Raw genomic sequence first — 13,707 nt, forward strand, 5'->3', positions numbered from 1 at the left:
AGTATTTGCAGCCATAAAGTTTTGAGAAAATCGTCTTTTATGCCTGTGCCACCACCGAATTCGCGCATCTTTCGGAGTAACTGCGATGGTTTATCGGCGCCTAAATGTAGTTCAGAAAGTAGTCGACGGATCTGTTCATTTTACGAACGGAAAATTCGGCTATAAGTCGAGTCTTTAATGCATCATATTTGTTGGTGTCGGGAGGTGTGAGTAAAATATCAGAAACCGCTGATAAAGTTTCCGGATCAATAGTTGCAATCAAATGATTGTATTTTGTAAGATCATTGGTTATTTTAGCTAGAGCGAAATTGCTTTCCACTTGGATGAACCACAATTTTATATTGTTCCTCCACAGTGGCGGTATTTTCACCGAAAGATGGGACACCTGCGACTCTGTCGGAGCGTCAGCATTGACAGTTTCGTTTTCAGTATTATGCATTTTTGGTTACTCGTTGTGGAAAACTGATAATTTTTACAATAATTTCGAGTATCAGAAAAAGTTATAATTATTTAAAATTACTTTTAAAAAAAATTTAGGAGTTAAGAATCATAATAATAAACATGGTAGTCAAAACGAAAGTAATAAGAAATAAATACTTCGAATACAAAAAATAACACGAAAAATAATACTGAATATAAATAATACGATTTCTTCGCCAAAATAATGGGAAATAAAATACTGACCAATCACAGAGAAATGAACAGAAAATTCGAGCACATACCTGGTCCTTGATGCATTACCTCTTGGCACAATAATCCAAAATAATCCATTACGAAAAGTAATTAAGAAGCTCAATCACCAAAATCTGATTTGAGTGTATTTTAGAAATTTTGAGGCTGGACTACGCAAATTTTAGAAGAGTAAAAACGAAAGTACCGGGTCACCAGTTTGGTGCGTGGTTTAACACGCATTGCCAAATTTACTTTAAATTAAAGTATTAAAACATTTTTACTTAATGAAAACTGCCAGCCATGTAAATAACAAAATAAATTTTAATTACAAATTAAATTAACAAATATAGAACATGATACATTGGCCGTAATTCCATCGACCAGCACGAGGCAGAAGTTCGGAGCAAGCCGGCGAAGGCAGGAGGTGAGTCACTCGTATTCGTTGGAGAGCAAAGTTCATCTCCATAGGTATGATTGATGCTTATCGCCTGTTGGCGAAACAAACAGTCATTTATCGCCTGTTTGGCCACTGCAAAATCATCAGCATTAAAAATAAACATGCGCGTCCAAATGCTACAAGATCCATCTGCTGACACATTTTCGGACCAATTATTAGATATCGGCGATGGAAAAGTTGCTGTCTATATAAATAATAGATGCATAAAATTGCCCACTAATTTCTGCCCGATTGAACCGCAGTTTAACCCCCTTCATCGCCAAGTTAGCGATAACGCGCCAAAAATTTCAACGGCCGTTTTCTGTGGTCCTTCTTCTGGCAACCCTTTTATCTTTCACGTGATCCGCTGTCTGCTATGGTTGGACATCTACTTTGTGATTGGATAGTTTCTAAAAAATTTATATTTTCAAATTTCTTATATTTATATTTCAAAAGTCAAGTTTAACATTTCCTTTTTTTTGGTTCTCAAACGATCTCTTGCCTCTCTGCTACGATGGAATGTGTGGATTATAAGAAAAATTTGGATGAATGCTTTATGAATGAGGTAAAATATTCTAGTGGATATTTTGCGTTGATGCTTGTGTATGGTAAGAAATTTGTGTTAGATTGGTGTATGAATGAAGGTTTGATTGCTTCAAGTTATGAATGTCTGAAATGTGGGAAGCAAATGAATTTCACCAAGCAACCCAAGCTGAATGATGGGTATGAATGGAAGTGTAAGTCTCGATCTAAAGTGAATCCGCATGATTGCTCTCGTAGTGTAAGGAAGGGCTCTTGGTTTGCTGGAAGTCATCTGAGTATATGTGATATTTTGAAATTAACGAATAAATGGTTAGGACAGTGTATGCAAAAGCATAATATGGTTGAATTGGATTTGACGGATAAAACTGTGACTGATTGGTATAGCTTTTGTCGAGAGGTTTGTCAGACTGTATTGATTGAAGAGAGTACTGTGATAGGAGGTGTGGGTTCGACTATTGAAATAGATGAGAACAAATTTGGAAAAATGAAGTATGGAAGAGGAAGGTATGTGAAGGGTGAATGGGTGTTTGGTGGGATTGAAAGAGGTTCGAAAAAAATGTTTTTTAAAAGTGGTTCCTAACAGAACATCTGAGGAACTTGTTAGTGTGCTGAAGGAATGGGTGTTGCCTGACACGGAAGTCATCTCCGATTGTTGGAAAGCCTACGACTGTTTAAAAGACGAGGGGTTTACACATCTTCAGGTCCAGCACAATCTGCATTTTAAAGATCCCGAAACAGGTGCCCACACAAATACCATCGAAGGAACGTGGTCGGCGATCAAAAGGACCTTGAGGTATACTCCTCATAAGGCTGATTATTTTGATTCGTACCTGTTTGAATATGCGTGGAGGAAAAACCACGGTCACTCGGTGGGACCTGACGCTTTTGAAGCCTTTAAAAATGATATCATAAAAGTTTACACCCCTTGGGTGAGAGATCTTGCCGAAGACACCGACAATAGATCAAGCGCCTCGTCGGCAAATTAGATCGGGCGACTGACCAGTAAATGGGTGGAATGAATGGGCTGCTCACATCCATCAAACGAATGTGAATGGGTAAGTGAAAATTTTCTACATTAAAATAGTATTTTTGCAGTATTTTAAAACGTGTTAAAAAATTTTAAAAACGGGGGGTTCAGGGGGGCACAGCCCCCCTGAGAAAAAAAATGCTTAAAAACTGTATTAAAAATAACAATGTGTTATTAAGCATTTTTGTTTGCATCTTATTTCCTTAAAAACTATTATTTTAATGTTCTTTTTCAATTTTAAACATTATTATGCATTATTTTAAATTTTGAACTTTTAACACTGGTATTTTGTTTACTTTCTCAAAATTGTCTTCGCAAAAACCACGGTCTTGCGATCAAGTGCTTCACGGTGACCGCACGGCGCAAGATCGGTGTTAGCGAGTAGGCGATTTTTTGAAAAATGCGCCAAGCGGGGGGTTAAACTCCGGTCGTACCTTCTGCACTTATCGTTGATTCGCAAAATGCTCTCATTGACCGCATATTTCCCGATGTACGCACACAATACATAAATCATGCGTGGCTGGCAGAAAGAGCCATTTTGGCAGTAAAAAATATGGACGTCGACGATTTAAACTTCAAGATACAGCAGTCGCTGCCAGGTGACTTGGTATCATACAGTTTGCGATGCTAACGAAGCTGTAAATTATCCAACAGAGTTTTTGAACTCACTGGATTTGCCAGGCATGTCACCACACCTTCTACGACTGAAAGTGGGATCTCCGGTTATTTTACTTCGGAATTACCCACCATGGTTGTGTAATGACACGCGATTAGTCATTAAAAAATTGATGAAAAACGTTATTGAAGCCACCATTTTGAAAGGCAAATTCCGAGCCGAAAATGTTTTGCTATCACGAATTCCGATGATTCTCACAGACGTGCCAACTAATTCAAACGCGTTCAATTTCCTATTAGATTGGCATTAGCAATGACAATCAATAAGTCGCAAGGCAAAACGATGTCTGTTTGCGGCACAGATTTGGGCACACGATGTTTTTCACACGGACAATTAATTATACGTGGCATGTTATCGCGTGGGTAAACCATCGAGCTTATTTGTGTTGGCTAAAAACGGACTGACAAAAAATATCGTACACTCAATTGCTCTTCGAAATGAATATTGATTTTCTTTATTTCATTTTTATACTTTAGGATAAAAAATATATTACTCTTTTTTCACTTTACGTTTAACTTTTAAGAAATCAAACAATGTATATGTTCGTTACGTTAATGAAACACATAGTATTAAAAAAATAAAAGTTTTTTTTTTTTTTTTATCAGTTCAATTATCAACCAAAATATTCACTAGAAATAATTTATATGGCAGAACAACGTTTGCCGGTCTGCTAGTATATATATATATATATATATATATATATATATATATATATATATATATTAATAATAAAGAAATTACTTATTATTGAACTTTTCTTCAATTCCTCAAAAAAATATTTCATGCTTAATTTTATTTTAAAGTTATTTAAAACTTTGTTTTAACAAAGTTTTAATGAAATTTCCTGACATTTACTTTTTTTCTAAAGTTTAATGAAATTACTTTACAGATTAAGTAGAATCAATGAAACAATTCTTCAAAAATTGATAACCTGGATAACAAAATTAGTCAATAAATAGAAACATATTTATCAACACAAAATTCTATGCAAGTCAACTGAATAAAAACCTATGCATTTAAAATAATAATAATAAAAACACCAATGAACCAGTCATTAAGATTAAAATACGGACCAATTTCGACAGTTTTTATTCCATATAAAGAAAAGATATGTCATCGGCTTTTGCCAGCACAACTCTACCTTTCATTTCAAAAGGAGTCGGAAACAAAATTACATAACACAGTGAAATCTTGTGACAGATATCACCAGCCAAGACTAGTGAATCAAATATTGACTTCATATTTTGGCATCGGGATATATCTACTCTCCTCCATTTTCGAGAGAAATTAGAAAGAAACACAATCTCATAATATGTTTTCCAAGTAAAAAATCCCCCCAATAGATTTCGCTAACCAAACTACTGGGCCGATTTCAAAGTTTTATTTCATATGAAAGTTCATGACTTGTAGATATGTCCCTTATCTTTGTCCGCTTTTGTGAGAAATAAAACTGTTCATTCTCTTGAGAGAAAAATCTCAAATTTTTTGTTTCATATAAATATTTATAATCTCTGGATACATAATCAATGGCCATCTACTTCCTTCCTCTTCATTTTGAAATATATTGTAAAAAAATTTCGGCGCGGGCCTCAGTCTTCATAACAAAGCAATTTCGCAAATTTCTTTCGTTAACTTCACAATTTCATCACTTTGAAATATAGCTGACAAATCAGAACACTCCATCATTAATGTATAATATCAACTTATATTATACTTTGTTTTAATAAGAAATATTCAGTAAAGTTAACTGCAAGGAATAAATTAATCTAATTAATTCAAGTCATCTTTGATTACCTTATTAACGACATTAACATAGTCATGTTGACGAATTTTGATGAAATACATCATATTAAAACAAAAGAAAACATTAGTTTAAATTTTGATTGCACAATAATAATGAAACATTCTTATTGACTGGTTAACTATACTATCAATGTAACAAAATGAATTTGAAAAAAAATTGGCGAAATAGATCCAATGGTTGAGATTGGGGTCTCTTGCCTGTACACACATAACTTTTTTGTATACTTCCTAAAATGTTTTTCCCCATGCTCCATGTGAAAACTGAAGACTCTGGACAAGGTCATTAACTCTACAAGTATTCAGATTTGTATTACTTTTCTTGAAATATGAAAGCGAGTAAGTGTTGTTGTAAGGATTACAAAAACAAAGTATCTAACATATCCCTACTGATCCTCACATGCAATGGCCCATTAATAAGTGTTTTGAAATGTAATTAAAAAAACTGAGTATGCATTTTTGACATTTTCTTTTTATCCAATTAAAATTTTTAAAAAATTTACAATTTTAGTAAGAATAATATATATTAAATTCATTTATATAACTATTTGCGTTTTTGAATTATAACATTTTCAGTACATTCATTCTCCAGTATTAACATTTTCATTGTCTGTAATTCATATTAAATCTGCGTAGTTTGATTATTTCTATCTTCACTCTAAATAATAACATGAAATTATGCAGTTACTCCTATCATGGTACATTAAATTGTCCATACACAATTATTTCAAAAATTTGTTGCATTTTAAAAACAGTGAAAACAGACATTTGTAACTAATAATTCTGCATGATATATTTTTATAATTTATTGGCTGATATTTTTCAGTCAGTATTTGTTCCTAGTTAAGAGTACAAATTTTCATGCAATAATTTTTCATTTAAGCAGTGTCTTTTAGCATTCATCAACATTTGCAGATTAATTGCATTGATTATGTAATTTTATATATGCCAACTTTAGAGAATCGATAGGTATTTAAAAAGATAATATGAACTATCTCTTCATCTATATAAAAATAATGCATTTTTGAATCTAAAACTAAAGAGTTGATTTAGCAAATACAAATATTGAATTATTATGAAGCAGAATCAGTATTTTCTCCACATAGTTCAGGCAAAGTTTTGCTGACTTTAGCAACAAATTTATTTTCAATAATAAAAATTATTTCAATAAAATATCAGTATATATGTCATAAAAAAACAGTTTGAGAAATAAAATGTCACCATTCCCCCCCCCCCCCTACTTTTTACATTTTAATCTCATATTTACCATACGGCATTAATGAGCAGAATAAAATGCTATGTTCAGTTATTTCTTTAAATAATGATGTATGATAAACAAAGTACTGAGAAACAATCTGATAGTAAGAGAGAAAATGTTCATGTAGTTTCTAAATTTTCATTGTGAGCATCATTGTTAATAAATATTTCTGCTTTTCAATTTAGATTTAATAAAGATGACTAAATTTTTAGTACCAAATTATTTATTTGGCTCTTTAATAAATCAAAACCATATCTTTTAAATCCATAATAGTAAATATTATAAATAACATCTTTATTGTAAATACAATACTTCCAAACAACACTCATTCGAAGATGCATACAATCATTTCTTAAAAACTGATACCTTGGTCAAAAACATATTTCAAAAATAAGAAAAATCAGTACACTATTTATCATTGTTATTGATGAAATGATTAAATAATTTTTACACCTAAATGTATAAAATCTTCATCAATTAAGAGGAGTAGCTGCATACATTAAATATAATAGAAATGGAATAGTTTGTTTTCTTTGATCTATTAAATTCAGTCAAAAAGAGGAAAAAAATCTTACTATTTTACAAAAATCTGAAAACATCAATAGTGCTTTCATGCTTTTTAAATTTATTTATTTATTTATTGAAACTATTGATCTAAAGTTATAAAAGTTAATTGTTATGTTTAATATTAATTTATTTAGTAAATTCAATATTCACTTATTTATATATTATTTATGAAACTGAATCTTTACTTTTATTTACAGTCTATTCAAAACTTGTTATCCTCTCTGGTTGTAATCATTTTCAGTTTTCCTTAATTCTATTTTTTGGAAAAATCAGACTTTTGACAGGTCTTTGAATAAGCCATGTGCTTCAGAGCAAACAATCATTAATGAAAATTAAAGCACTCACCTTCTGGGTCAATGCATGTCCCCCCAGCTTCTTCCACTATGATTTTGCCAGCAGCCATGTCCCAACAATGGATAGTGTACTCAAAATAGGCATCCGCCTCTCCGGCAGCTACTGCACACATATTCAAAGCAGCAGAACCCATCATACGGACTCTAAAACATTGTTTTCATATTTGAATTTTTTAATACAATTTTAATATGATATGAAGTGCATTTTATGATATGATGGACTTGTTTTGTAAATCAGTATTCTATGTTTAATAAAATTATATATTTTATGTTTTATTAAAAAATAAATATCTAATAGCTGATATATCCTACATTACTTAGGATGCAATATATTCAGCTTACTGTTTATAATATAACAAAGATTTCAGTTATATCAAATCAATTGTTGATAGCTATGTAATGAAAACCTTAAGGCTAGAAAATAAAAAATATTTAGTATGAGCAATTGATGGATTGTCAATATGTGTACAAATATATACATTATTAATAGTTTTATATAAAATATTAGTTGTACCTAGCCACAGGCTGTGGTTCAATCTTGTTTAATTGAAAAGATAGAAAAAAGAAAAGGCACACTTCTAATATGTTTAATTTCCCAATACTTGCAGGTATACAATATTTTTTCAAGTTCCATTTATGTAGATATAGTGATTGTTGATTTGCTGACTCTAGAACATCCAACATATAACTGGTTATGCGAGAAGCAGTCAATGTCCAGATCTAAACAGCACGACTCTAAAGATTTTCCTAGAATTTTGTTGATGTTGATTGCAAACACCATTCAAATTGGGAATTGCAATATCTTAAATTGAAATGGCATATTTGTTTGAATCAGAGAAATGCAAAGATTGAGGACATCTTCACCTTTAAAAGGTCCGGTAAAGACTGTTGCTTCTACAATATAACTCACTGATTTTTTTTTACAAGCCACAGGCTGTTCCAAGCTTTGGTTGACTTCACAACATAACTGCTGAATCGATTGCAGTACAAGCAATAATATCTTAGGCAGATCAATTTAATTAAAAAATTCTATTGGATAATTAATAGCTTCATCTGCTTTCACAATAGTGTTGATGAAATTGCATGTGACTGCCTCAATTTGAATGTTAAACTAAATAATACTACTAAGTTCATAAATTTCTTTGTTCTTGGCCTCAAGAATAGCTCATTCACTCAGAAAATGTCTATATAAATGCCTTTTCATTCAATTTTTCTTTTGACGTCACTAAATTGCAGAAGTTATGAGATAATGAAATTCATACTCATCAACCCTTCACCTTTCCATTCCCAATTTCCAGCAATTGATATGAGAATATCTCACTGATTGATCATTGTATAATTGAACATGCATATTTGTAGCAAAGCTATTCGCTGTCTCATATAGATAGGAGCAGAAAGGGCATGGGTAATGTATTATATGATGATGAAAAAATATTCTAACAGAACAATTGCAATAAAATAAGAATCATATGGATGATGTGTATTGTTACCTAATTATTGTGACAGAAGACAAAAAAAATGCTTCATACCCATGAGCTTTATGAACAATATTCTTAATATTTGTAAAGAGTTGATTCATGTTTTCTTCAGTTCGAGTACTTCCAAATTCAGTAATAACTAGAGCTTGAGATAATTCTAATAAAAGAAAATCCATTCATAAATTAATATTTAATTCTTACAATTCAGAAATATAATGTAAAATAATGATTTTGAACAAATTTCATCCCATAAATTAAAGCACTTTCAAAGAGAAAAACTTAAATATATATAGTACTAATATTTTTATAAGAAAAATTCCTCATCTGGAGAAAATAAGATATCTTTACAGTATATACAGAATGCCCAAAAAGTAATTTTACAATTTCAAAAAAAAAAAAAAAAAATTACAGAAGTGATTCATGATAAATATAAAAATCTAATAAGTTCCATAAACTCAGTAATCCTCTAATTTGTATATTTAAAGTAGAATAATGTAAGCAGAGAATGCATCTTTGTGAATGGATTTATATTCAAAAGAATTGTTTTGTATATTAATTAAAAATAATCTTCTGAACAAAGATAAGAGGAAAGGATTGTCATAATTAATAACATTATACATAAAGTACAATACAAAAAAAAAATAGATCATCTTCATATACTTCATGAATCTGATCTTGCCATTAAAGAGGTACATCAAATGAAAAAAAAAAAAAAAAATTCATCATTTGGTAAAAATTTCTGAAAATTTGTTTATTCACTTGTTTTCTATATAAAATCTCGAAATTGTAAAGAGACTTTAATGAGTCAGATAAGTAATAAATTTATTTAAACATTATTTGATATAAGCAGTGTTGGTTATAGTATCTGAGAAAATTTTCATTTTTAGATTAATTAATAATTACAATAATCAGTGATAAATTAAAAGACTAAAATTGAGAAAATAATTAAAAGAAAGTTAGCTTCTTTTTAGGAAAACCCACTAGACATCTTTCAAAACTCGCATTTTACAAATCGCAAGGCATTAGTTTTTATCAGAAACAGAAGAAGGTGAACTTTTGTCTCCTCAGAAGATTTCGCAGATGGAAGTTCAAAGTTTATCTATTAATGCACGCAATATTTCTTCCTTTCTCCTTCTTGCTATTGCAGTTGAAACAAATACAATAATAACAGCCAGATATTAATGACTGGGGGCAACAGGGAATCGGTTGAAAACGATCCTTTGAATAACGAAACAATGAGTGAAATAAATCGTCAATTTTGCTTTTTATTACATGATTTCTGCAAGCTGATCTCCATGGCTGTTGTAGAAATTTCACAGAAAAATATTCATGTTCTATCAAAAGTTTTTGCTTTTGTTGTTGTTGTTATTGGTGTGTGTTGTATTTGGAGAATATAATACTTTTTTTCTCTCTATTTATTTTATGTTATTATATCTCTGTATGTACAACACTAATATTTTTATTTAGTTATTCAATATTTCCTGTCGAAGATATTTTACTGCTGTAAGCTTATCATACCACGGATGGTATGCCTATGTTGTTTATCCTGCCATTTTGCATCTTATTATTTTTCAGTATTTACTGTTTATCATATGATATATTTACTGCAACATACTGTATACCTGTATTAATCACCTGTTCAGTCATGATGCCAATGTGGGAGCTGTAAGCTAATAGTTCTCAAACTCTATATGGCACATATTGCATCACTGATTACATTATGATAATCATATGATTATTTTACAGTTAAATTGGGAGATGAGAGTTTGATGATGGGACATGCCGCTCACATTCACTTACCTTTTTATATGTTTTTATGTTAGTTAAGTAATGTTTTGTGCCTGTCTTAACTTACATGCTGTTTATTAATAAATATATGTTAGGTATTAATACTCATCATTGCCTTTACCCACATTTATTTAAATATAAAATATTATGATGTTTCAACAATGTGCTAAAAATTAATATCATCATTTAGAAAAATTAATTTTTTCTAATTTTTAGATTATTAAACTGAAAGATAAAATACATAAAACTACCTTCAACATTAGAAACTTGCAGTCTTTTACCATTGAGAAATGCACCTTTACCTTTGATGCCAGTGTACATTCTGTCAAGAATGGGATTATACACTACACCAAGCACGATCTGAATAAAGAATAGAAATGTATTCAATGATTCAAAATAAGGAAGCTGCTTATTTTATATTATATATAACAAAATTTCTGTAGACATTTCAATAAAAATATTTGCAACGGGGTTAAGTAAATTAGTTTGCAGGGTAAGCATACCATGCACTTTTATGAATGGTAAAATAAAGGTAGCACGAAAAAAGGAAAAGTAAATTATGCTATAAAGAATAATTACATTGGAAATTTATTATAGTTACAATTAGATTTCTTTATGATTCTATGTATTCCCAACAATTTCACTATATGATTTCATTGGAAGCATGGCATGGCGAGTCTGAAATGTGTTGTACCGTATGGTGGATCTTCTAACAGTGACTTTTTTTAATGTATAATAATATTAACTTTACAAAGCTTTCGTACAATAGTTTAACTTTGAGGCCAAAAATTTTGGTAACATTTAACACTTGACAACAACAGCAGAATAGGATAAAATCAATAGATTTTCATCATATGAAAGAAAAAGAATAAAAATACTTACCTAAGAATTATTAATAATTTACTTCAAAAACAACAATAAAAAGATTCATTAATTATTGCATGTCAGCGATTATTATTTAATAAATCTCTCATATATTGTTTATACAAAACTGCTAAGTTGCTTTTTTAAAATAGTTTGAATGATACTGCATCAATGTTTTAGAATTTCAAGAACTCGATTCATTTTGCCATTCACTGAAGGGTTTTCTCCAACACATTTGTTCCCTTCAGAATCAAACCTTTTGTACTTGGCCTTGATCACAAAAAGTAAAGATTTTTTCAAAATTTTACAAAGGAGAGAACTTAACATTGTCAGTTGTGTTGGAGTTTTAAGTATGTGTGCTATAGCTTTGAGTTTGTAAAGAATTTCAATTTTGTCATTAATACTTAAATCAGTTCTTTTATTTATTCATTTCGCTTTAATAATTCAACTGCAGGTACTAGAGGTATATGGCTGTTCAAATGCTAACCTACACCAGATTACATAGGTGTCCTTTAAACCAATCTGGATCCCTTTATTCCAGATAAAAGAATATGAACCTCATCTCATGGGGAAAATGACCGACAGACGTTTCCTTATAATTGGAGAGAGAAATATCACAAAGTTGGTTTAACCATGAATAAATTGGTTTGAACCAGAAGATTTTGATAATATAAAGTGAAGGACAGCATTAATCATGATCATAAAAAGTATTCATTGAACAAATTTTTTTATTATATATGCACAAAATACTATTTCTGGAAACATTTTTTTGTTTTTAGGGAATTAATTTTTTACTAATCTATACTTTTATTTCTTGCCACTGGCACAAACTGACATTTTAGAATTTTGTGAGGTGCTACTGTGACTTATTTATCATGCAAGCTCAAAATGTATGTTTTTTGTATCTCTCTACATTTTTGTAATTTCCTGAAAAATTTCATATACCTATGAGTGTGACAACTTTTTTGCTAGCTATGACTTTATTGAAGTATAAAGTAAAAATGTAAATAAGTTTATATAGATTAAATCATCTTACCCTGTTACCACATATGCACTATAATATTCATATCAAAAGTATGGCTAGCTAATAACAAATATTTTATGCTTTTACTGAATAATATGAATACTTCACACAATTAAACTAGTCCACATTAGAAAATTCTATTCAACTTGACCAATTTCATGTTTCCAAAAATGGGATTCTGTAAATGATCTCGCATAATTCCCGAATTTCATTGTTGATGACTTTGCACAGTCCTAATACTCATAGATCAACATTATCAATTAATTAAATAAAATTTCATTGTTTAACAAGTTTGAGAAACTTTATTCAAAAATATCATTATATTTATAATATTGAATTATAAACTAAAGACTAAAATTTCTACATTTTAGTACACTAACAAAAATTAGTTTATAAAAACACTTTTTATTAAATTTATGCATTTTTCAAATATAGATATTTGATACCTTTAATTATGCAGAAAGGATAAATTGGCCCACTCTCAGTTTAAACTTCACAAATTAACAAAATTAAGTGAGTTGGGAGGTTAATTCAGTATAGGGGGAAAAAATATATACATTTTAAATTTCAGCTAATTTTGAAATAGGTTTAAGATTAATAAATAAAAATTTGGATGAGCTCTATTTGTCATTATTCAGTGAAATTTGTGATTTATTATATATTTAAATTACGAGTTTAAAATGAATTGTTGATGTTGGGAATTAAGTATTTTGTGGACAGAGATGGAATACATATCCTGATTTTTTGAATATTAGTTTCAAAATAGCTCAGCACCCAAAACAAATGATCTCAAAGAAACGAATATCTGATGTAATCCAAAAGTGAAATTTAATAACAATTCTGATCCATATCAGCAAATTGTTTGAGGATAATATCAGCTATTTATATTTCTTTTTGTGCGCTCACTGAATATGTAAATTATTAATCAAAATAATGCTTCAATATGAGGCTAATATAAATGCTTAAAACTGAAGTATACAAAGTATTGTATAGGGCACACTCTGAAAAATTATTCAATTCATAAATATGTTTAGAAGGAATATCATTTTTTTATATTAAATTCAAAAATAATTCATTCACACAAGATTGAAAATTTAACTACAAAAACAGGGTTTATTTAGCATTCATGAATCACATGTTAACCTTTTGAGTTCAGATTTATATACACAGTTGTTTATAGACAAAAGCAATTCCAGTTATCATAAAAAATAATTAAGTAGT

At 29.9% G+C, this 13,707-nt stretch overlaps 1 protein-coding gene across 3 annotated transcripts in view; it reads right to left on the reverse strand.

The window, feature by feature from the left end:
* The window catches only part of LOC129965448 (inositol monophosphatase 1-like), a 61,524-nt gene that overhangs the window by 35,202 nt on the left and 12,615 nt on the right, over positions 1–13,707 (reverse strand). For all 3 annotated transcript variants that reach the window (XM_056079320.1, XM_056079319.1, XM_056079318.1), the window contains exons 5-7: positions 10,850–10,958; positions 8,862–8,967; positions 7,325–7,476 (exon numbers count right to left, since the gene is read on the reverse strand). In XM_056079320.1, the coding sequence (XP_055935295.1) occupies positions 7,325–7,476; positions 8,862–8,967; positions 10,850–10,958 (367 nt within the window). The remainder of the gene's footprint in view (positions 1–7,324; positions 7,477–8,861; positions 8,968–10,849; positions 10,959–13,707) is intronic.

This window comes from Argiope bruennichi, chromosome 4, assembly GCF_947563725.1.
Source record: "Argiope bruennichi chromosome 4, qqArgBrue1.1, whole genome shotgun sequence".
Taxonomy (NCBI): Eukaryota; Metazoa; Arthropoda; class Arachnida; order Araneae; family Araneidae; genus Argiope; species Argiope bruennichi.